The sequence below is a fragment of the Colias eurytheme genome, chromosome 12 (genome assembly GCF_061535395.1).
Source record: "Colias eurytheme isolate Ceu_HAF_F1 chromosome 12, ilColEury1 Martin Lab GWU primary, whole genome shotgun sequence".
Classification (NCBI taxonomy): Eukaryota; Metazoa; Arthropoda; class Insecta; order Lepidoptera; family Pieridae; genus Colias; species Colias eurytheme.
This window is the reverse complement of record NC_142991.1, coordinates 5,568,386-5,595,462: the sequence shown is the minus strand read 5'-3', so window position 1 is coordinate 5,595,462 and position 27,077 is coordinate 5,568,386. Positions and strand designations below refer to the sequence as shown.

Genomic DNA, 27,077 nt, shown 5'->3' with positions numbered 1-27,077 from the left:
ACAACTTATCAAAATAGATAGATCATTAACCATTGAGGCTTTCCTATTATCCTCTTAGCTTTAATCCGGAAACATAATATAATGATAGAGATTAACTATTGAGTAGTATCTACTCTATTACTCCTATCTATTATCGCCCAGGCTATTGTTTTGTTCACAACAGTTATGGCGTCGTTACAAAATATTATATAAATAGTAAACACCAGCCAAGTGACGCACTCATCAACGGACTGTATGTGCTCTATTATAGAGATCATTATCGATCGAATAATATCTATAAGTTTAACTGGTCTTAAGTTTCTTTACAGATAAGTTTATATAGTTGTAGTATAATTAGGTGAAAATGATACAATCACATCTTTCCTGTAACGGTTTTAGGAATTAAGCCCTTTCTGAAAAATTTCAATTCTGTTTTTAATTAAGGTTATTTGTTTTCATTAAGTATACTTATGAGTAAAATGGGAATGACCCCTAAAACCTATCGATTTGAACTATGAAATTGCCTGCTTAGTATGCATCCAGCTTTCCCATAATATATTGACGGTAAACAAAAACAGCTCTCTTACTCTATAAAGAGTTATGTAAATGGGGCTGAATTATAATGTATAATGGAGGCTCATGAACTTAGTACAGTAAAAATTATATTCACCATTATATTATATATTACTAGCGACCCGCCCCGGCTTCGCACGGGTACAATGCTGAATGCTGATACTAAATACACTACAGAAAAATTGTGAACGTTGTATAGGTATAAAAATATAGCGGCCCGCTCCGGCCTCCGGCATCGCACGCTACGTCCTGCAATTTTTAAATCTGTAATATCTTCGAAAATATTCACTTAAATCATACGGTGTAAAGGGCCATATAGATCTATATTAAATGAACAATGTATCCATGGTATTTAATTGGTTAAGGATTAATGCTGTATTGGTTAAAATCGCTTCGAAAATTAGCCATTATTTGTCGTAAAAAGTAAATGACAAAAAAAAGTTATTGTGGGTTATCCATAAGAGATAGACATATACCATCGCGGACTTTTCTGTAGACCTTTTCAATGTGTATAATACTTAGTACATTATTTTGATAAAACTCGTAGGGTTCAGCCTGCGTTTGCAATGTAAGCGGAATAAATGTAATTTTTTACGACATCACATTAGAAACCTCAAAAATATCAGTACTTCTCCACTACTTAATGGATGTTATTATACATATAAACCTTCCTCTTGAATCACTCTATCTATTAAAAAAAACCGCATCAAAATCCGTTGCGTAGTTTCAAAGATTTAAGCGTACAAAGGGACATAGGGACATAGGGACAGGGAAAGCGACTTTGTTTTATACTATGTAGTGAAGATTATACAGAAAATTATTCATCCATAAAAGTTTTTTATATATTTGAATTTACTTAAATATTTACTTCTTATGTTTTCTAAATGATATCAGAAACTGAAAAAGAAGTCTAGGTTTTATTATAAGCGTTTAACCGATGCAATACACCTTTTTTGTTTTTTTTTTTACATATATATTTCTGATCCATGCGATGCATTCTTCATCGATTGCAGTAAAAATGTTGTGCATAATGCGAAATTGAAAAATATGCTATGAAAAATCAATTCTAAACTCAATCTTTTAAACTTAAAACTACTAAGGCATAACTCCTTTTGTCTTATGCCATATTTCAAACAAATACAATTAATCAAATTCCTTATAAATAAATTGATCTACACACCCACAGGCTACACTCTTAATTAAAGATTAAATAAACCATTACATTCAATCTCGAAAGATTTATAAGAATCGATTTATTTCAGTTCCACTGCTAATACACATTTAAACGGTCCACAACAAAATAAAAATAGACGACATAGTTCCCTCCAGAATACTTAACGAATCGTACCAGAGCATAAAAGCTACTTAGATTGACATTATTAAATAGTATGTATTCAAAAAGCTTTAAATATCTGCTTTGGAAGATATATCAAAAATAGTTGCAGCTAAATCTATTTTTGTAATTTATTGATCCCGGTGAATTTGCTGAACTGTATTTCTGTAACTTTCTATAAAGCGGGTCTAGAAGAACAGATAGTTAAAATACTATTATCTGATTTACCAATTATTAAGTTCGAATTTGTATAACGTAACATACTTTTGTACAAAAAAATTGAATCATCCCTGCATTAGGCTTTTAACGTAATAAAAGACCTCGAAATCCAACGGATGAAGGTTGTAGCAATAGCTACACACTGAGTAATTGTGTGTATGTGCACAATACATCTGCACCGAGGTTGCTCTTCAACGAACCACCTTCCATTGAAAACCCAACATGGGAGCACCCAACAAGTTTTGCTCTCTTACCAGAGGTGTGCCGTGCTACTAGTGCAAGCACTTAACGGTACCACCGTACTGCCTACGTCACAAAATAACATTTTGGGTTAGTAGGTCACAAGAGGGGCCCGTCGCTGTTGTACGGTGCGGGGCTATGATTTTTAAACCCCCAGTGACGTCATAGTATGAGCCTTGGACCCCTCCCCACTCTGTGAATGATGAATGAATAGGTCGATGTGTGCAAGCTAATTTTAAATGGGTCAAACTGCACCACTAACAAGCTCGTTGCTATAAATATCAAATTGCTTTATCATCGTGCTTGTAAAGTATCTTTATTCATTGCATAAATAATGTTATCATATTAATAGCATATGGACAATGCGTGCATATTTTTAATTCCGATTTATTTTAAGGCCGTCAAAGTGCCTACGGCACCAGTCACCACCAATGCTTGGACGGTTGTTTGCGGTGGTCCGTGGTGACCATTTAACATAGAAGGCGAACCTGCTTCTTTGCTTACTCTGTCACAAATGAAAAAAAAAACTTTCTATCTGTTGTATATATTTTACACTCCTCCAAAATAGCTTAACCACTCGCACCTATCGTAGATTTTGATCGCGAACTGCCAACAAATTGAAATCATTGTTCGTTGCGACTCTACAAGTTCAAGTCAATTAATGAAGTAATTAGGGACTTCACGTGCCCCTCGCTTATCCAATCAAAACAATCGTGTTAAGAAGTTGCGTTAGCGTGAACAAAACGTGACACGTTCAGATTTTTTTACCGAAAAATTCCACGTTCCACTTTTTAATGTTTATATTTTGATTTATGTTTTATTAAAACACAGTATTACATTTTGATTTTCTCAAGTGTAGGTACTATTAATTAAAAAAAAACAGGAATATCCACAAAATAATTGATTTTTTTAGTTGTCTACATGTTGTCCTGTTTATTTTAATTTAAATGAGGTTTTATAGCGTGTTCAAATTCTTACAAATCATAAATATTAATTACTAGCTTTCCGCCCGCGGCTTCACCCGCTCAGTCAAAAGAAAAACCCGCATAGTTCCCGTTCCCGTGGGATTTCCGGGATTGCGTCATTTTCCCGGGATAAAAAGTAGCCTATGTCCTTTCTCGGGTATCAAAATATCTCCATACCAAATTTCATGAAAATTGGTTCAGTAGTTTAGGCGTGATTAAGTAACAGACAGACAGACAGAGTTACTTTCGAATTTATAGTATTAGTATGGATTACTTACTAGCAAAACTTAGATTTCATTCTAATATTGTTTATTACATTCGCGATTTAAACCTACCCTAACATAATAATATCCCTTGCTTTGATCTATCTTTCTCCTTTTCTATTGAATTATTAGTATTTATTTAATTTAAATGAGCTTATTCATATTATACGAACAAGATACTGTAATTGCTTTATTAACTTTTCTTTACCTCAGAATAAAAATAATATCAAAAGGTAAGAAAGCTGCGTCGTTACATTGAAAATAAAACAAATATTTCCCAGATTGTATTTTTTAATAAACTTAATAATATCCCTTTCATTATTAAACGCATTTTCATGTTTATTGTGTTAAATCTATACTAATATTATAAAGCTGAAGAGTTTGTTTGTTTGTTTGAACGCGCTAATCTCGGGAACTACTGGTCCGATTTGAAAAATTCTTTCGGTGTTAGATAGCCCATTTACCGAGGAAGGTTATAGGCTATATATCATCACGCTACGACCAATAGGGGTGGAGCCACGGGGGTGAAACCGCGTGGAGCAGCTAGTTTAATACATATAACACTGATTAATATGTACTTCAAATATTTACATTACCCGATTACAGACTTTCTGTGGCTCTATCCCATTTGTTGACTAAAAATTGTTTTATTTTGCATTAAAATAATACCTTTCCCAAAGGAAACCAAGTAAGGGCAGTTAACTAGTGTATGAATTCCTTGATACAGCATCATAAACATATTTAACAACCGTCATTACAATTTATTTTCTATTCATATCCAATCTGTTCACAAGTATAAATGGCGAATGGAAAAATTTATTCCCTGCTACGATCATGACCTATACAATAATATTTATTAGGACGTTGCTTCTATATTTTAATATGTAATACCTACTATCTATAAATTCAGATTTTTTGTTTATTAAGGTATGATGAAAGCCGAAAATAAATTGAATCATTAGTAGTATACGGATAGCCAAATGATATATTTATATGTATTTTTGTATACCTACTCGAATAGTATTTTTCTGTACATTTTTGTAAATCTATACTAATATTATAAAGCTGAAAAGTTTGTTTGTTTGAACGCGCTAATCTCAGGAACTACTGGTCCGATTTGAAAAATTCTTTCGGTGTTAGATAGCCCATTTATCGAGGAAGGCTATAGGTTATATATCATCACGCTAAGACTAACAGGAGCCGAGCAATGCGAGTAAAACCGCGGAGCACAGCTAGTTGAACATAAACGCATGAATAAAAACCATACCATGCAATTAATTTTAATAAATAGCGAATTTAGTTATTTTCCCAAAACCAATTTTGCGATAACCAAATCTAAATAGCAAGAAGTGTTGGTCAAAAATCGACATCTCATTCATTTTATGACTTCAATTAATGAAGTCTACGTTGATAAACTGCGTAGTGCGTAGTACGAATAATAACTATAGCTATGGAGTGTAGAGCGTCATCGATGCATAACATATTATTACCTACGTGCAATAAGTTTAGGATGACGTACGTTCTAGGCTGTTATGGATTTAAAATCTTATGGAAATTCTGCCGAAATAAATAATAAATAAATCATTTACTTACTTCTCTTGATTTAAATAACTTAGTATGTATATCTATAATATAAAAATGAATCGCAAAATGTGTTGGTAAGCGCATCACTCGAGAACGGCTGAACCGATTTCGATAATTCTGTTTTTATCCTTGAAGTACCAGGAAGGTTTTTATGTAGAGAAAACGTAAATATGTACCACGGGCGAAGCCGGGGCGGACTGCTAGTAGACTATAAAAAATAGCTGGATTTGCTCCTGCTAGTCAAGCTCGTGTCTCAAATTGGTTATAAACGGAAATAGAAAATGGAATGAAGCATGTATTTGTACTTTTTGTACTGTAATTTTTCTACATCGTAGTATTTTAAAACATTCTCGAAAAGTTATTTAATGCGTTCTGAATCAAGGTATTTATTTATAAAAAAATGTGATTGGTAAATTTGGTACCGTTTTTTTAATATAATGCTATAAAAAAGTGTTCAGAAAATGTATTAAAATAAACAGGAATTCAAAGGTAACAGCGATAGTTTTAATAAATAATTATCTAACTCTACCTTATTACCTCACCGATAAATTTTTTGTATTTTATGTTTAAATATACTTTCCTAATTCCTGACAAGTATAAAAGTATTTTTAACTAGTAGCTTAATTTAAACGTGTTGTTTATAATCGTACAATACCGCCCATGATCGTAAGCCGCCCACATTCCACAACCCTGAACAACTAAAAGTTTCCACTTTCTACTAAAGAAAGCTTCACTTAGCATCGATTTATTCTCTTATTCGTTATATCGCGATATAAATACGGTCCTAGAGTCTGCGTGCCCAATATAAATATAATTGCTTATAGATGGCTATTTTCTGTAAAAAAATATATTTTTGAATCAGTTATGACGTATGCATGTATAAGAATATACTACCAATTGAGAGCATTCGTCATTTGTGATAACGTCCATTAAAATAATTTTGGTGTTCTAAATAAATTCATAAAGGACACCGATATTATTATTATTTATGTACAAATGCGTAATAATATCGTAAGACGTACAACGTCTATCGTTGTACGCCTTAACTTTCTCATCATACTAAAGATTTATTCTTCATTGATCTATTTATTTCATTCTTCATAGTATTCAATGAAGAATAAATAAATAAATGTGACCACCATAAATAAATAATTTTTGTATCATCACAGACTACAATGCAAATGTTTTTGCACTAACACTGAAAACTTATCTACTCTTGTAAAATAACGTCGTGTCATACTTGCCATCTATCAATTTCAGTTTACCAGCAATTAATTATTATTCTACCTGTCAGTAAAATACTCGATTATTACACGCAGCTATAGGGGGATGTTACAAGTTCGATAACCCTTAGAAAACATTTTGGAATAAACGCGTGTCTACAATCTAGACGTGCGTATAAAATATGTATTTTACAGAATATTAGTATAATTACCTCGAAATATTAAAGTATCTGGAATATTCGCTGTATTACTTAATATCTGACGGTGTGACGATGAATAATTATAATGTAACGTAATAATTATACTACAAATAATTATCGATGCTTGCCGCAGGTTGAAGTTGAAAGGACCTGTGACGTCATTTTAGCAACGTTTTAAGTCAACGTGCTAACAGAAGCCAAGCGTTTTTGCACGTGGCTGTAACCGCTACGTAAGGTTTGAAAAACGGCAAAAGTATGGTAAACGTTTTCTACGTCAAAAAGACGCAATAGCGGTCTTATTATTAATATAGCAGGGCTCATATTTCGTATGGTCATTATAATTCACTTTTTTGTATCATTATATGAGAAATACGAAAAATGCTTAAAAATTCGAACTTATTTTTTAAATATGTAAAAAATATCCTGTAAGATATCAACAACAGACTCTACATTTAATAGGATGAAGCAAATCGTTTTAATTAAAAATGTGTTGCGTCCCGCCAATTATCAGTTTTTTAGACCAAGTAAACACTGAAAGGAAGATCTGTGAGATTGCTCGTTTATTTTAATTGAATGTTCCAAAAAATCACGTGACGTGGACGGGAAAAAATTAAACTGAAAGAAAGTACTAATAATAATTATTCTTCTATCCATCATGAAATCTATATATATAACACCTAACATTTTCACAAATACATTACGGTTCTAAATATAGTTACTTAGTTACATTAACCACGTATTTGCAAAGGTTGACATTTACATATAGATTTCGTAGATAAATGTAAACATTTGAGCGATACATGAATGCAGATTGAATATCTATCGATAAAAGATTCAAGATAATGAAATCTTTCAAGCGGTTATTATCGCAGTAAGTACTTACTTTGTAGATATAACACACCCCGGACACTCCATACAAAATGGTCGTTTTGACAGTCACACTGTAGAGACTGCAAATGTGTGTGTTAACGCTTTATGGTTGGCACATTTGTGACTAGCGTAAAAAAAAATTCGCGTTTTTTGATGAAATACATCCGTAAACAGCACAATATCTAACCATTTTCTACGAAAAACGATAATCACAAATCCAAAATAATAAAATTACTTTAAGTCAATTTGATTAATGTTGTCAATCTTCGTTGCGTATCGTCCTTGCAGAAAAATATGGCCCATTTTATGTCTGATCGCGCGGGGGTGAGGTAAGTTTAATTTTGGCGGGAGGCGGAGAGTGTCCGTTCTGTAGCGTTTAGCTACTATTATGTATTCTGTGGATATAATCTTCATTCATATGTGTGGGTGACCGACTTTTTCAATATTAATGTGTAATATAGCTAATTAAAATGATGTCAAACAATATTTCGGGCCAGTATTTAACATTTATCTGTGTGTGTCAAGGTGTGTGTTATAGCAACGCCTTTAAACTCAAAATAAGTTTGTCAAAATATCATACAGCAGGTATTGACGTACTACAATTTGTAAGTCAAGGACAGCAAAATAGAAGCGGCCAATCATTTAGTCCATTATAAAATTTGATACCTCTTTCTTAACATCTATTCCGGGAATTTTGAGCGAAAATGTATTGTATTGAATGGAAGCACTCTGATCTATTACCGACATATCCATTTTACAACAATGAACTACAAACTTGTTTCTATAAATAAAAGCTCCATGCGCTCGGAAATGTGCTGAGGTATCGGTTTCCTCCATGTGCCTCGTTCCACTACATTTGTATTGTTTTCTTCCATGGAAAGATGTGCGCCTCGGCCCTCGAGTTAGAACGCGTGACTCCAGTCCGTGCTGATTTTTATTTATGGGGAAAGAATTGTGTAGTACTTAATTGTAAGAATAAAATCTTTTTGTATTAACGTGAAAGCAACTGAAGATACATTATTAGAAAAATTATACACGTATAAAATTAAAATGTTCAGTATAATTACGAAGGACCCTTAGCATCATAAATCAATAAACAATGCGTGGTCGTTCTACGCCGTAGCTATATCCGAACGTTGTTTACAATACCAAGCATCGAACCTTATTTAGCACAATAGCATAAGAAACTGCACTTGAGAATCTTAAGCTTGCATGGCTATATGGATCGAGAGCTCTTATAAATCTATTTATATCGGAGGAAGGGGTGCAACTACCGTGCGCTTCAACGTGACCACTAGACGTTTTAAAGACACCAACCAGACGTTAATATTGTATTTAATAGAAATATTACATGTTTTACATTACATTTTGCATGTTTTGTTCAAGTTAAGGATTGTTGCAGTGCACATATTATAGTAAAACTGTACTGGACGGTAAAGCCCAAACATTTCTGAATACAATATTTGACACTTTAATTTGTCTTTTTTCATATTACTATGTCGTAAAAATACGATTAATATTCTGGATTTAATAACATATTTTAGAACTACATTATTTCTGATGGTACATATGCATCTTGCAAGAATCATTTCATTTAGTAGGTACTTAGTAACAAGTTAATATTCCATATTCAATCTGAGTCCTTTTCCACGTGTACACATAAAGAAGCAAATTTCACTGAATTATATATTATATGTGTTACCATATACGAGAAAATTGGCACAATAATGCCGGTATTATCGTATATTACATAACGGCACATTATTGCCTCAGACAAAAGAATAAATTCACGCCATTTATACAATATTAATTTTGTGTTATAAATATCTCGCATACCTACACGTTTTTATTTTTAAAAATCTTATTCGTCTCAGATTCTTTCAGACGAAGAGAACATTGAACAGTGGTCGAAAAAGTATAAAAAACATGGGCGATATTAATAAGCAATAATTAAATTTCACCGACAAAAATCGAACTACAAATTAACTTAAATAGATATGTGGGCTATCTATGGACTATGGTCATTTCAGATGTAATTGCTTCTTCAATTAAATATTTCTTACTTCTTTGTCTCAGGAAAATGCTTTCGATCCTAACTATCATAATGCGATGAAATTATTTGTCATTAAAACGAGCTTTAAAAACAACATTTAATGTTTTTGTGGACATACGACATAATCGAATTCCGACTAAGCTCCTTAGATAAATAAAAAGAAAACATAGGTCATAAATATAAGATACAAGATGCCACGTAGATACTAGAGTAACGTAAGTAGAGCTACGTCATATAGTGGCAACCTTACATAGGGTGATTAAAAATTTTAGCACTAGTCTTATTGGCATGACCTAAATAAACTGAAATGTAACATGCATCAAACGTACACGAAGGACAAATGAGTAACTTTGTATCATACAGTTACACAAGGCAATATATACAGGGTTACTTGTAAAACACCAGCAACCTCGCAGGACAAGATAGCTAACATCATAAGTAACAACATTTGTTCTACGACTTTTGGCATAACGCAATAAATTATTTTTAAATGATTTTTTAAACTTTTATTGTACTCTCTTTACATTTGTAAGTCAATGTTTATTCATTATCGGATGGACGACGCGACGCCCCCTTCCCCCTCTCGTTCGCTTTTTGTTTACGTAATTTTTGGGAGGCGTAGAGTTTACAATATTCAGACGGAAAATTAAATGAATATTTATTTTTGTATGAAAATAAAATCTAACAAATTATCAAAAGTCGTAGAACAAATGTTGTTACTTATGATGTTAGCTATCTTGTCCTGCGAGGTTGCCGGTGTTTTACAAGTAACCCTGTATACAGAAAATTTTATTGTATCAATTATTTTATTAATATCAAAGGAAGATTTTCAACCGAATTATAAACGCCTGATTAGAATTCATTTAACATGGTGCGTACTTTATCAAAAATTTCCATTTCAAAACTAAATTCCTTATACATCAGTTAAAACGGCGAAAGTTTGTAAAAACAAAACACTGACGAAAACAGATTGAGGTTAGGACTTGTAGCTGAAATATATGCCAAGTGGTGTTCAATTATGCCTGTGATGAACGTTCATTTCAACCGATTCCACTGTAGAGTGTTCATTGAATAAAACCTTCAGTTTTCCGTTGGTTCTCTCGAAAGGGCACGACCCTCGCTATGTGTGTCAAGGATTGATCTATTTATATCCGCTTGAAAATGTTAATTTAATTTTAAATAAGATGCGTAATGCGTGATGTCTTATATCGGGTATCTTCTTGATTTTAATAAATACATATAGAACTAAAAGGCCAATTATCGTGATCGTTTTAATCATCCAGGTTTTCGTAGTTTTCCGTTTATTTTAGTCTAAGATCCCACTGCAGGATTACTTCGTTCATAGATTTTTTATGAAACCAAAATTTTATGTATATTTATAATTAGGAGAATATAATGATATCGACTAGATTTCCAGTCAAAATTTGGCCGCATGCATTTTTAATTAATATTAATATTATGATATCTTTAACAGCCAGCAATCCTCATTTGCGGCTGGATTTAATTAGACAACCATATATGATGATTAAAAGAAAAATCGTAGCTTTAATTTGATATATTATGATTCATAAATGTGCGTTATAAACGTGTAGCGTATAAATGGATTGAAATCATACCTGTTTGCACCAGGCTGTGAAGGGGTTGCGGCCATATGAAAAACGGCATCCGAGGTTTTTTAGAATCTTTATGTAATTTGCCGAGATGTAGACTATTAATAATAAGTGAACGGATGTTTTTTCCAAAAAATCGACCTGAAAAATTTAAATAGACATGCTTGCGAAAAATTTTTTCAGTGTTAGATAGCCCATTTATCGAGGCATTTATTTAAGCTATCATCACGCTAAGACCAACAGGAGCGGAGCAATGCAATGCGGGTGAAACCCCGGGGAACAGCTAGTAATAAATAAAGCAGGTAATAATAGGCTTATGTGTTCAATAAACTATCCTATACTATTCACTGATAAACTTGCGTCATTCTACAAATTACACAGTTTTCTAAAAGTATGACATCAATTTCGTAGCTACCAGGACCACATAGTAACAATACCTAAAGATTTGAATATTGAGTCTCATTATTCACTCAACTACATCGCTATGACGTCACGAAGTGGGTGACTTGAAATTAATTAAAATTTATAAATACACTTCATCAGGAGTGCGATAACAAAGCTTTTGTTAGTGTATTTTAATCAATAATCATTAATATCGTAGGACTTTACCGATAAAGTTAAGTCCCTTTGTAATTATGTAATTGGTAATTTAGAATGCTTAGCAAAAATCTATTTATATAAGAGAAAGTTGTATTAGTTACCTTCACCAAAAAGGTCGCCTAACGAATTTTCATAATTTTTGCTTTGTTTGTTCAGCTTGTTTGGATTTGGATAATAACCATTGAAAAGGTCACAAAAAAAATATATTTACCATGGCCGAGTCAGAGCGAGCAGCCAGAAAATAATAATGATTTAAGCATACTATAGGAATAACGTCTCTATAAATGTATTTTCTTAAACATTTATGAAATAAGATCACTCTAGACACCTCTCGTAACTCAGAAATAAGTAAATATAAACTACGACGAAGATCGCAATTACGTGCGAAAATGTACCTGTAATAAAAAAAATCATTCCATCTATGAAACATGTAACAAAACCTTCATCCTTGTAAGTATAATTATTTCATATTGACCTTTCCTATTTCCTGTATAACACAAGGACGGAGGGGAGAAATGACCTCCAGGTAGTGCGACCTCGGGATGCAGGTACAGGTGAGGTAAGGTGGTGCATGGCAGAGGGGCCTGTTCTACTTTTGAATGGAGCCCCGCGCGTGACGTCAGGGGGCGTAGCTGTGACGTCAACATCAAAACTGGGACACGCGGTCAAAGAACTCCGACCGCGCTGCAATCGGTGCCGCAAGATTGTCCTTCGGCTGTAAATAGAGCTGGTGTATAAATTTTCAATGCAAATAAAAAATAAAAAATTATAATATTTTAAAAATCATAGAATCAGCCGTGTGCTGCAACTTTGTTGTAAACTAAGTTTTAAAACCTTAAGAGGTAGAAAATAAATAGTCAGAAAATTCATCGGTCGTTGCCGTACGTGAGTGTCCTAATTTGCTTAGGATTAGTTAGATAACTTCAATCAAAATCTACTAAGTAACTAATATAGTTTGTGGCGATTGTTCACACAACCTTATAATTTACTAACGAAACCCTATTTTATTAAAGAATTAACTAAATTTTGATAGTTAACTTACAAAGGCAAAAAGCTACAACAGAATACATGTTTTAATTAATTTAATGTAAACAATCTAGAATCTAGATTTAACTCTTTATAAAAACTTAGTAATAAAATACATCTCTGATGCTATACATTCTTAAAAAACAGTGTAACCGTCTGACATTTAGCAGGAAACACGCAGCCATATCCAGGGGAGTGTTCCCCCGTTTCATTGAGCGTGTGAACTAGGTCACTCTGATGCAGGCCCAGCTTCGATCGAAGCCTTCATCAATGAGCTCTCAACCCCAGCCCCCAGCTGTATAATGTTCAAGGCGTTGTGGATGCCGGTTTGCATAATTGTTCATAATAATTGCGTCAATGGCACAATTTTATACTGTCGTAAAATATGGATAAGTGACATTTATTTTTTCCTTGATGTTAATATTTTATAATATTGTTTATTTCTTGCATGTTAAATTTAAATATATATTTACTTAGATATATTATGTATAATCGAAGGTTTTATAATGTCTATAACAAAAATAATTACAAGGAATACATTGCATTAGTTATTACCGCTTAAAACATTTTTTATTCCCTGTTATAATGGAAAATCTTTATAAAGAGCGGGCAATGCTCATCGTGCCTAATTCGAATAGTAAGTTATTACAAAATTATAATTGTAAGGTACAAAGAAAAACGTCTCTAATTGCTAAACCTATAAAAATAATATTAAACTTATTCACAATTTTTCCAACAGTTTAATTGCTAGATTATATTCTTATTTATATTTTCAAGGAAGGATCTGTGACAAATAAACAGAGAAATGGATACCAATTTTCTTTTTCCCGGTAAGTGGTCGAGGTAAGGACCCACAACCTCGGTTATAAATAGCAATCAAGGACTGCATTTAATGTGAGCAAAACGTTTGTTATGATACTGAACGAAAATATTACTTAATCTGTTGCTATGATAATATAAATACAATTGTTAAACATAATGCAATATCTACAGGTACAGGATTATATGAATTTTGCCTCAATTTATTCATTGAATACAAACCTGTGTGGCAATTGAATCTAAAACTAAAAATAATGTTATAAAATATTAATTATGCATTATTTCTGTATTTTTCAAGGTATTTTTATTAACTCAGGCCCCGAAATCACAGACACAATAGAAAATCTATTGTGTCATGGCCCGATCAGGCCGTTCGGGGCTCAATGGATTTGTGTTAATATTTTCCCCCTCCATATCTTATTTTCAAGACCTCAGACATTGTTATTCATACCATATACAGGAAAATCAAAGAAAGTTGGCCACATTATTGTCTTGACAACTTGTAGCATTCGTAATTACCCAGTAGGACTACATTCAGCGGAGACAATATTATTTCTATCCGAAATGAACGGTCAATGGTAATGTCATTGAACTGTGAGTACAGAACTAAAACTCATTTGGAACCAATTTTATGTCAGTATTGTTTCAGACCAGTAGGTAATTGTCAATTCAGGAAAGGATACGAATCTAGTTCAACGACCAGTTTGATTTGAGAATAGTTTTAAACTTAATTATTTATTTATAATTTATAAGTCCTAATTTAATGCCTGTACCACCGCTCGTCTCTGTTCATTTCAAATATTTTCTGATGTCAATTTAAGTCTTTGGATAATTCATGATCCCATAAAACTGCCTCAATATAATTTGAAATAAAGTTGAAAACAATAATTTTAATATTTCGAGATATCTACGTTTTGTCAAAGAGTGTTCTTCACAAGTGAATGACCAAAAGTGATCCTTGCATTCCCAAAGGTAGTGTCACAGGTTAATAGTAGCAGTCAATGCCGGGTTCGGAGTCCTCGATGTGTATTGAGGGCTCTTATTTTAAGGCACTTAGAGAATTGTCAACACATCTCACTATTAGTTGTAAAAGTCTGAATGAAAAGTTCATCAAATTTCTAATTAAACATTTCCAAAAAGCTTTTCAAGCAGAGATTCTACCTGACTTCGTGCAATAGAAGAATATAAAGATAGGTTTGCAATTTTGGGCTTCGACGATCTCACTTTTTCTAGGTCTTACGTGAAAAAATATAAAATATCTGAATGGTAATGCTCAAATCAATGAAACATTGAATAATGACAATGGTAAACCAGTTCAACAACAAGTTGTCATACTATACTAATTCGATTAGCATATAACCAACCTAAAACCAACCCTAACATGATCAGAAACTTGAAACGCGCGTAATTACAAATTCAAATATTTTAATAGTTGAATATTCTAAATTAACTGCATGATATATCACAGAATGGTGAAGCGATAACGAAAATGATTGCAATTCATCGAGACAATATCCCTACGGAAAAAAGCAACTCAATTATTAAAGAATTTAAAATAAAGATACCACTTATTGAGCGACTTATCTTATCTTATATATTTGTGGAGAATTTGAAAATTAATAAACCGCCATGGCCCGATTTGGACTAATAGTTTGGACTAAGAATTTCACTATTATTTTACAAACAGGCAGAGGTCCAATAACACTTGATCATTTAGAAATCGTGTCAACAGCTTCGGGCAGTACGTTATATTCGAGTATCTTCTTGAGTTTTAGGTCGCTACCCTTCAAATGTGGTTGAGATAGAAGTAAATAGCCCTTAGCTATGTTTGATCGCCTCTCCTCAGTTTATATAGCAGACCAATCGAAGTTCATTACATGCAATGCTCGTCGAATAGTTACCATGGAAACATTGATAATACCCAAATAATGTTGCATTACATTGTATAAGCTCGCATAATAGTTCATTTATTTCTTCAGAAAATACCTTCGTTTAATTCAATATGCAAATGATAGGAATATGCAAGGAATATGTATGAATTGTATATGTAATATGAATTGAAAAAGTTATTTCTGTGCTTTGAAGCTAGTTGATTCTGCCTGATTAAAATAGGTAGGTTGCGACGTACCTACCTATCAGATAACTTATTGAAATATATTTTTAGTATTTTTAATATCTGGCTTGAAACTCGTGTCAACCATTTTCTTTTCTTAATTAAATTTACCTAACTTATTTGTTTTTGAATTATTCTTAATTGAATTTTTATTGAATTGAAACTCTATTTAATTCTCTACCTATATATTCATACCACGTACCTACATATCTGAAAGATATGAAGATATATTCTTATCGACTATTTTCTATAAATAACTTCATCCTTTATTTAAAATATAGCTAAGTAGGTATATGTATAAATAAAAGTATTCGCTCAATTTCACAAATAATAATAGAAACCTGAATCACCAGGGCAAAATATTTAACAAGATTCCATTGTATAAAAAAATTCTTTGGCTTAGATATTCAATTGGATTTCACGAATATGTGTTTTTATATCGAGGTAATTCTATCCTTCAAGGGATCAATCAATAGCAATGTTATTGATTATTATTAGGTACTCTAAATATAAACGCTATTTTAAAAATAATTTCTTAATTCTAAAATATATAGTTACATAAATTTTAATTTAATTGCTTTATGTATTCAATTTATGTATGATAGACCCCTGTTTCCCTGCTTACCCTCATTTCCATGTAAAGCATTCTGGTTACAAAACTGGAAAAAAATATGAAAAGCAGTTATTACTATCTATTTTCCTTGTTTGATAATTTATTAAAGGACAATGACCCTTGAGCTACAACGTCTATGACCGTTGATTCTTCTTCTTCTTTTTCATTTAGAAATATGTTTTCATCATATAAAAATATTTTTGGAAGTCAATCTTACTATGAATATCTATGAATTTAATGGATCATCTCCATTGGATTGTTTGGAATCTGTACAAGGCACTTTGCTAAGTCTAACAACAGAACACTTAAATAAATAACCCATTGACCACCGAGCGGCCCGATCGGGCCGAGACACAATAGATTTTCTATTGTGTCTGTGATCCGAGGACTGACGGAATAAACGTGTTTTTAATTTCGTAATAGGACTAAACTAGGACAATAATAAAATATTTTTTAACTTAATATAACGTAATTTTTTTAGTCACGATTGTAGAGTTCATTGATATGTCAATATAATTATGTTTCCAAATACGTACTAAGATATCGATTCATTTGAAGCTTTATCAACATGCGTATAAATTACGTGTATAAAAGGTAATTGGCAATTATAAACGCTTCTATGAATAAATGTAGAAGTCAATATTTATGCTATTCGATAACATCCATACTAATATTATAAATGCGAAAGTAACTCTGTCTGTCTGTCTGTTACTCAATCACGCCTTAACTACTGAACCAATTTGCATGAAATTTGGTATAGAGATATTTTGATACCCGAGAAAGGACATAGGCTACTTTTTATCATGGGAAATAGGATAGGTTTTATCCCGGAAATCCCACGGGAACGTGAACTATGCGGGTTTTTCTTTGACTGCGCGGGCGAAGCTGTGGGTGGAAAGCTAGTGTATCATTTTACTAAGCATAAGTGTTGAAACCTGTTGGATACTAGGAGTAAATTAGTAAAATGGAATTAGGAGTAAACTAACCTAACATACTTTCTTTGAAATGTTTTGTTGAGATTGAGTCTTATGATGTTTTTCTTCTTTATTACTCTCTATTTTTGAGGATATTATGGTTACTTACGTAGTATCTATTTAGTAATCTCTAGTTATATCGTGTTTCTTTCAGTAGCGCTATCTCTCTATAAATAACGAAACATTATGTGAAGATTTAACTAAATAGCCGGGTTGAGTTATTTTATAGAGATTTATATGAAACTTCACTATTTTTTTTCTTTTGTGTGGTGTTTCTCAATGTTAGCCAGAAGGGCTGCTACATTTTAAAATGCGGACGCGCTACATTTTAACGCGGACGCGAACTTTACTATGTAGTTCCAACTCTGTATATTGAGATAAAATTAACTTGTAGAGTTCATCAACAGTTTGGATTTTACAAAGAACCAGGTTAACATTTGTATGACCTAGCAGTACTTATAATATACAGTGTGTCCCTGGATAAAGTGCAATCCCGAAAGGGGATGAAACTAGATCATGAAACATTGACTAGAAAAATATAAAAAAAAATATAAAAAAATATTGTAGGATATATTGGTATTTTAAGATTTTCAATTTCAAATCATTTTTTTCATAAAATATATTTTTTTACCCAAGATAGTTACTTTTTTGCGGACTATTTATTATTTCATGGTCATTGCCAGGTATTAGGCATACTGTTTTTTTTTTATTTTAAAGAAATAGACCCATTATTTTGGAAGAAATCAATACTTTTGTACATAGAGTCCTTAATGAAACATGAAAATCTTAAAATACCAATAGATATATCCTACAATATTTTTTTATAATTTTATTTATATTTTTCTAGTCAATGATTCATGGTCCAGTTTCATCCCCTTTCGGGATTGCACTTTATCCAGGGACACACTGTATACAAAAAGATTTCTTTCTCGATAAGAGTGTTTCATCTTAGCGTTGCCTGGTATAGAAAAATCAGGGGCCAACTGCGAGTAATTAAACTGAAGGGATGGTCATATCACTCAATAACTGCAAACTGAATCATATCATGATCTGTGACTTCGCAAGACGCAGACACATACCTACCTACTATATTTTTTACATACCTACCGTATATAAAAAATAATGTAATGTTGGTGAAAGAATAAATATTTAAACCAATAGCAATCAAATGTTAAGTCACGTTTATTCATAGGCTTGACACAATCAACATATCACTTGGAAACTTTTCCTCTCGGCTCAAAGAAGTAGCATTCATGGTGAGCACTGCCAAGGACTCCAGTAAATACCGCTGGATAGTTATATATAAGATATTTATTCTCCTCGCTTGCATCTTCAAATGCGTGAGTGTTTTTCCTACACTCGGACACGAAGAAATCCATGAACACCCTATTGGATTTTACAGCGTTTATCGAATGTGCGTAATGCTTTGACAATTTCCACTCGAACGAACTCTTTTCTGGATGAAATTGCACTGCGTAGAAGGGATACCTAGAAAATTTAAAATTAATTTAGGAAAAAGTAAAACATAAACGAACGAATAAACTTTTAATGCAAATGAAAATAGACGTATATAAACACTGAACCGATTATATTGTCAATTTTATTTTTATTGAGAGTTATTGGAGCTAGTAGTGTCATCTCATGCTCTTAAGACTTATATTTATAATTACTGTTAAAACTTTAATTATTAAAATCGATACATATATAAATATTATCAAATTCAAATATTTTACTCTGGTTTCTGACCTAGTTATCTAATATATACGTAAACAACTAATAGATTTACTTAGGACTGTAATCTAAAACAACTAAACGATCAAACTTGCCAAAATAAAAGCTAACTCTATAATTTTATATAAAGTTTTATTTTAAAATACTTAACTAAACAAAGTATGAATAAATACATTCATAAAACGGTCAATATGTATTAAAAAAAAACGGCACAAAAAAAATTCAAAAAGCATTGCCAAGGCTTAGAATAAAAATAAGAAAATTGACAAAAAGTAAATATCATAATCTTACCGTCTATGCTCGTATGTTGCAATAAATTTAATATGGTTATCATCGTAACTATAAGATGTCGGACGCCAATCATTTATTAAGTTGTAGGCTTTTAAATTCTGAAAATTGTTATCATAAGAAGATCATTATAGATTATTTGGAAAACCTTCAATTAACATACGCATCCATATACATAGATCAACGTATTTTATAAGTACTTAGATGTGGTCATTTTGTTACTCAAAAATGTGTTATTAATATTTGCAGTATAGTATAAAAGTACGTACGGAGTCGAGTATGCAATATTGGTGATAATTTACAGTAACATTTTCATTTGCTAAAATGTGAATCATATCTTCTGGAGCATCCTTAAACATTTTGCTGCTACGAAAGTCTGAAATTGAAAAAAAATAGTTGTTTAAAATAATTATTCCCTCCCGAATTAGAGACAACATGATTCCCACTTCTACCTATTTATTCTATGTTCGTTGTTTTATTAAACTCTGCGCTACCACTGTATTTTTACAGCAAAATTTGGAACTAATTTTAATAAACCTTAAAAAAGTTTTGTTTTATTTTCAACCGACCTCAAAAAAAGAAGGAAGTTCTCAATTCGACCGTATATTATATTTTTAACAAATTACCTTCTTGTCTGAAAGTATGTTATAATATGCTTGTGTAGACATTAACTGACGATTTCAATTTTTTATTTCAGTGGTAGGGCGGATTCTAATATTACTAGTATATAGGTCCAGTATTTTTTTACATTTAGTCTTACTAGATTTCTAATAAAAATATTTAAAACTTAGTTTTTGTATTTAGAAGTTCAAAACATTCTGTAATAAAAAATGGAGGGTAAAACTTTAACTAAATGATTATTTATAAAAAATAGTAGGTACGAAAACTACCTGAAGCAAAGACAAGTGGAAGGTTAGTGAATGAACGACATGACGACCTGTTTTCCACTGTTCCTCTTCCAGATGCCAGAATGATCATAAGTTGGAAACCTAAGCACGTCGCAAAAATAGGGAAATAATCGCCCGCATCATTGAATTCTTGCGCTATTTCGTAAATATGCTGAGCAGCATCAGCATAGCCATTTGATTGGTTGAAAAACGTTGCGCCGCCGGGAAATAATACGCTGAATTAAATAAAAATGTTTTATAAGTAGATAAATAAAAAGTCAGCTTTGATTTTTAATTTTTAAACACAATGATGTACCAAATTTTCTATCTGATTATCCAAAAATGAAAAATTTCGATCGTTGCTATATACTGCCATCTACGTATTGCATAATAATTTTTATTTATAATGTTAATCAAACCTTTTAAGCTTAACGGGATTAGGTAGGTATGTATTATAATATCAAGGTTTAGTTAAAGTATTTCATTCTTCACTTTTTCTCTCTCTCTTCTGTGATAAAAGAAAATAATTTATTAATTACTAGCTGCTCCGCGCGGTTTCACCCCCGTGGCTCCACCCCTGTTAGTCGTAGCGTGATGATAATATATAGCCTATAACCTTCCTCGATAAATGGGCTATCTAACACCGAAATAATTTTTCAAATCGGACCAGTAGTTCCCGAGATTAGCGGGTTCAAACAAACAAACAAACAAACTCTTCAGCTTTATAATATTAGTATAGATAATGATTATAAGTGAAAACTTACCCATTAAGTTTTTTCATGAGTTCCTTGTAGTAGTTTCTATCTTTACCTATTCTGAAAAATCACATTAAATTAACCTAACCAATACCTTATAAATATAAATAGATGAATCTATTGCCTAGTTTTTTGAAAGGAAGTTATCACTGTCCAACTCCTGAGCGCTATGGGAGCTTGGGAACTACGTAGGGTACCTACTTAACTTTAGGGCACGTAACTTTTTTTTTAATCTAACATGTCGACACTAAAATACAGATGTTTATTTTATTCGTTGTGAATTGATTCTAAACATAATTATGTATACCAATTGTTACAGATAACTTACAAAATAGGCACTACTCTTGCACCAGCTTTTTCTACATCTTTCACATACGATGCTGCAATATAACTGGTATAATTCTCCTCAGGAAATTTGCCATGAAGATAGAAGGATTGCTCTTGTGATAATATTCCTATAATAGGCCGTTCATTTAGTTCCTGATTCGCAGTGCTTACTTCTTTCACTATAACTGCACTTTCACAGCTTAAAATTAAACAAAATAAGAAAAGAAGGAAACGTTTCATTTTCATTGTATCTACCAAATCAATACTCATCCACTGAACTTTACCTTTTATATTAATCTTATCTGATGTAGACATGTATGATCCATATCATTTAATTGGCATTTATCTATAACTATAGCTTACCGCCCGCGGCTTCGTCCGCTTTGTCTAAAAGCTATTAAAAAAACCGTATCAAAATCCGTTGCGTACTTTTAAAGATTTAAGCATATATAAATAGGGACATAGGGACAGAGAAAGACTCTTCAACTTTATCATACGATAGATGGTAGATAGGTATGGTATTTTCTAATAGGAGCGCGAATTCGGATAAAATATCTAGAGAAATATGAACGAAAACTTTAAAAATATCTAAACGTTCGGCGAAGTCTTCGACTAAAGCTGGAATGTTGAAACAGATAGCAATATTTGATAAAATCACTCAAAATTGAACGAGAAGATATTATGGGTTAAGATAATATTTATATTGTGGTAATAAAATTCAAACTGAAAATCATTTCAAGAAACATAGGTAAGTCAAATTTAATTTCAATCTAATATGTGCGTACTTAAATATTTATAAAAAATGTGGGTGTTAAAAATGACGATCAGGAAAAATAAAAATTCTTTTGCGTTGCTATTTATTTTTTATTCATTTGCACATGGCTTTAATAATTTCGTGTTGGGATAATCGGGGAATGACTAGATAGATACAGCTACGTCTCTTAATATTCAATAGATGATGGGTTTTATAACAAAATCTTATTTTAAACATGTTCATTGGATATCAGTACAATAAAATTAGTTTTCTTTTAACCCATTGAGCCCCGAACGGCCCTATCAGTCCACGACACAATAGATTTTCTATTGTGTCTGTGATTCCGGGGCCTGAGTTATTAATATATGTATTACAAGGTATCACTAACAAGAAAATCGCCAGAACCAAGCCAAAATATACATTTAAGCATAATTTCTACAGTTTACACAATTAAACTAATAATCTTATCTTTGTAATTAAGTAATTAATTACACAATATTTATAAAATCGTTAAGTGCCGCCTTCCTGCAATAACATAAGAATTTATCACAACATTTGATTTAGTACATTCAAACATTTGATAAATAAATAAATATCAATGCTGAAAGATCTTATCTTATAAAAATTAGTACAAACATTACAATAAATCTGTCTTATACGACTCATACATATCACTTTTATTATTATTAACTATCAATTGTTCAGATTGCACCCCTCTAGGCTCAAAGAAATAACATTGTTGATACGCGCTACCAAGCGCACCCGTAAACTTAGGCATGTAATTATAAATTAAATATTCGTTTTCTTCTTTGACACTTGAAAACCTATGGTTATTCTTCCTGCATTCATTAACGAAGAAATCCATGAAATACCGATTTGCCTTTACAGCATTCATGGTATGCGCATAGCTTTTCGATACTTTCCACTCGAACGCACTTTTCTCTGGATGAAATTGAACGCCATAGAAAGGGTACCTGTAATTTAATCAATTGTGATAAAACATTCTAGAACATAATCGAATTCGTGATTGATATAACAGGTACATTGAGAGACAGCGTAAAGTATAGGGCATGGGTATAGGGTAACAAAATATGGTATCAATTAAATATTCGATAGACAAAGATGTACGCTTTATGATTAATTTATTGTTTTGATAATAAAAGTACATTTACATATTATATTACCTGATATGCTCAACACTCGCAATAAATGAAGTCCCATTATCGTCCTTACTGTGTGATGTGATTCGCCAATCCTTCGTCAAATTATGTGAAATCAAATTCTAAAAAAACAGAAACAATGTTTTAAATACACTTGTCTTCCGCATTCTATTACTCTGCTCATCTACTTACAGACTATGCATTCATTATGGCATGATAAGTTATTAGTTATTATTGAATAAATAAGCATTTCAGGACAATTTTCACACACGGCGCAATCTGATCCCATGCTAAGCTATCACTTGTGTTATGAAAATCTACATATTAACTATATAATTTTACATAAATACTTATATAGATACCTAATTAACACCCAGACACAGAGCAAACATCTATGTTCATCACACAAACATATGCCCTGGGTGGAAATCGAAACCACTACCTCTGGCTTTGAAGGTAGGGTCACTACAAACACCGGTTTGCTGGTCAGTTATGATCGATATAAAAGAGTAAAAGACTATTGGCTGTATTTATTCAATTTATATCTATCTAAAGGGTAATTACATACTTACTTCATCGACAATACAATATTGGTGAGCATTAACAGTGACGTCTTCACTTGAAAGTATATTAATAACGTCATTAGAAGCATCCTTATACATTTTACTGGTACGGAAATCTAAAAACGAGAGAAAGACTTTCATTTTATTAAGATAAGAATACCTACATATCAAACTTGTGACTATTATTTAGTAGCCAATGTTACAGTTAAAATACGATTGTGTCGTTGTATATACAATATTATTTACTCTTTATTCTCTAAATACAATGTTAGGAAAACTAGGCAACAGACGCAAAACAGAACCTACATGTTCACCTTGTTAGAAGTGTGTATTAGAAAGAAAGAGCATAACTAATATGTTTTACTTGAGATCTTCAAATAATAAATTAATAATATCATCAAAAAACAATTTGTAACTCGAGTGATTTTTAATGGGTGTTAAATCGTGTATCTGTGATTGTCGTATCGTAAAATTTGAGCTGAGAATGCTAATTTATGTGAACTTTTAATAACAATATTTATATCGACTTTCACTTACCCTTTGTAAAGTTTAGAGGCAAATTTCTGAAAGAGTAACATTTTACTCTATTCTCTTTGCTTCCCCGTCCAGATGCAAGGATTATTAATAGTTCAAAGCCCAAACATGTACCAAATATCGGGAAATAGTCACCAGCGTTATTCATATCTTTAGCGATTTCATAAATATGCTCGCCAGCATCAGCAAAACCATTCGATTGGTTGAAATATGTTGCACCACCGGGCAGAAGGACTCTGAAAATAGAAAATTAAAAATTTATTCTTAGGTATTTAACTGACATGATGGAGTTATAAATATGAAAACTTCGATTGCAAACATACCTACCCGTTAATTTTCTTTAAGAGATCTTCGTAGTAGGCGCGTTTTTTTCCAATCCTGAAAATAATTGCATTATATATTATTATTAGTTCAAGCGGTTGATTAAAGGACTTGCCCTGTGGACTTGCCAAAAACAATAGGTACAAAAGACAAGTCATCTCGTATAAATGCCAATAAACCTGAGTAATTTTTTTTTAATAAGGACCAGAATGGATAAGTAATATGTTACCTTATGATTTGAGAAAAAAAGGCAACTTCGACGTCAAATGTTAGCAGCTTGTGTAATTTTAGTATTAATATTTAGAAACATTTTACTTACAATATTGGTACTACTCTTGCACCCGCTGCTTCCACATCTTTCACGTATGACGCTCCTATGTAACTTGTATAGTTTTCATCAGGAAATTTTGAATGAAGATGTCTCGACTGCTCTTGTGATAAAACTCCAATTATCGGTCGGTTATTTATTGCCTCTTCAGATCTCGCTGTCTCGCCACCTTCACAATAGGATAAATATACCGCAATCAAGAATATTAAATTCTTAAAAGTTACCATTTCTATCCAGCCGCTAGGGAACCCACCCACCAACCTATAACAATATCCACAATATGCGATAAACAAGACATAAAAAATTACTGATAATTATTAATTGTTAATAGTAGAACACTAACCACACAAAAACTACACTCGATATATCGTTAACGATACAAATTTTTATATTATGTATGATACAAGATTTTATTTCGACATGCATCAGGTTAAAGTACGCTTATATTACTAAATATAAATAACATCACGTTCAGCGCCAAGTTAACGCACGCTGTGCTTTGTAAACATAATTTACTAACAATAGATTTTCTATATTAGTGTCATTCTTTATCCAATTTTATCGCGCCAAACGACTATAGGAAGTCCAACGGAATCTTGCATAACAATATTATCTACAACATGTCTACAACAAATATTTGTGATAATTTTTTCTCTGATAGTGATGAAGTTCAATGATTCTTCTCCCATTCAGACGCTCGTCGAATAAATAAATTACGATGATTTGAATTTTTATAAGTATAGGTATGAAATAAAACTCCTTTAATCATTATTTTGACTCTAAAATTTATATTAATATCTATTCTCATATACTTACCAATAGATATGTATCAATAATCAAATTTCCGTCCTTACCTACTAAGCTTTATTATTCATTTAAATAATAATTATTCAACATTTATAATTTTAATACAGTCTACAGTTGGATTTTATTTTATTAAATTGAAAATTTAATGAATCTTGAATTAAATTTTAATTACCTAGTTTAAATTCTGTTTTGACGTCAGACCGTTAATAGTCGTTATCGCATCTATAAATATGTATTTTAAATAACATGTAGGTAGCTAACTCTGTACACCTTATTAATTTTTTTTTAATTTTGAAACAGAGTTCAAGCAACATTTAATAAGACAGTAAATAATGTAAATAATAATATAATTTCAAAATTAAAGCATCTACACAAAAATATTTACAGGATATAATATAAAAATCAGTTCTTACGTAGGTAATTATGGTAGATATAATATTTCAAATATGTACATTATATTTAAATCGCTTTTGTTCTAAATGTGAGGTTTTAATAATATATAGTAGCAATAATATTAACTTCTTACCCATGTTGTGTATTTTCTTGTGAACAATCAGGTCTTTGACTACGGTTATCATAAATAAATAACACATTTTACTCATCATAATTATTACATTTACCATTTCAAAGAATACCAGATATAAACATACAACAAGTTCATTTATCATTTACTACATTTCATCCTGACATTTTATAAAACAATCAATGCAAAGGGCGCATGCGGGTTTGCGCTTCTTTATAGGATGTTGCGTGCCAAAATACCCAAAGTAGGTACCTGCTAAATATGTATGTCCGTAAAATTTAATAAAACCTTAATAACTAAAAATTATGTTTATCATCTTTACTCATATCATGTTTTGCGTAAGTGTTGTTTGCGCTAATCTTAGACGAATGTTTTTAATAGTCCATTTATGCTAGGTGTATCTATTAAGTAATTCTACAAGTAATGTTGTTCGTAGTCTTAGAATGTATACATAAATATGTATTCTAAGACCAAAAATTATCCTTTTGAAAGTGGAGGTAGCTGCTTAAATAATGTATACTAATATACTAAAAAAAAATACTAACACTAATAATATGTATTATAAAGCTGAAGAGTTTGTTTGTTTGAACGCGCTAATCTCGGGAACTACTGGTCCGATTTGAAAAATTATTTCGGTATTAGATAGCCCATTTATCGAGGAAGTCTATAGGATATATATCATCACGCTAAGACCAACAGGAACGGTGCAATGCGGGTGAAACCACGCGGAACAGCTAGTAGTGAATAAAAGGTGAATAACTTTGAAAAAAATCATCACCAGCAACATGCATTAATATATAGGTATGCGTTAGTTGTAATAGTATTAGGGTATTAGTTTAACC

General features: G+C 31.8%; 2 protein-coding genes across 3 annotated transcripts; both read right to left on the bottom strand.

Annotated features, from left to right (window-relative positions):
* Nucleotides 1-18,440: 18,440 nt before the first annotated feature.
* Nucleotides 18,441-21,486, bottom strand: LOC149904036 (gamma-glutamyl hydrolase-like). The gene is made up of 6 exons (XM_090108243.1): nucleotides 21,247-21,486; nucleotides 20,928-20,978; nucleotides 20,167-20,399; nucleotides 19,546-19,652; nucleotides 19,280-19,377; nucleotides 18,441-18,745 (listed from the first exon to the last, which is right to left on the bottom strand). Exons 1-6 carry the CDS (start codon nucleotides 21,483-21,485, stop codon nucleotides 18,469-18,471), a joined length of 1,005 nt encoding a protein of 334 aa, XP_089964369.1. The 5' UTR covers nucleotide 21,486; the 3' UTR covers nucleotides 18,441-18,468.
* A 613-nt stretch (nucleotides 21,487-22,099) lies between these two features.
* Nucleotides 22,100-26,386, bottom strand: LOC149904035 (gamma-glutamyl hydrolase A-like). Of its 2 annotated transcripts, none has more exons than XM_090108002.1 (7): nucleotides 26,239-26,386; nucleotides 24,897-25,074; nucleotides 24,584-24,634; nucleotides 24,260-24,492; nucleotides 23,732-23,838; nucleotides 23,184-23,281; nucleotides 22,100-22,973 (listed from the first exon to the last, which is right to left on the bottom strand). In XM_090108002.1, the coding sequence occupies exons 1-7, from the start codon at nucleotides 26,378-26,380 to the stop codon at nucleotides 22,637-22,639; spliced, it is 1,146 nt and encodes a 381-aa protein (XP_089964128.1). In that variant the 5' UTR covers nucleotides 26,381-26,386; the 3' UTR covers nucleotides 22,100-22,636. The 2 variants fall into 2 exon arrangements, with proteins under 2 accessions (XP_089964128.1, XP_089964127.1); XM_090108001.1 differs by lacking the exon at nucleotides 26,239-26,386 and adding an exon at nucleotides 25,249-25,362 and having other exon boundaries at nucleotides 24,897-25,166.
* Between the last annotated feature and the right edge of the window lie 691 nt (nucleotides 26,387-27,077).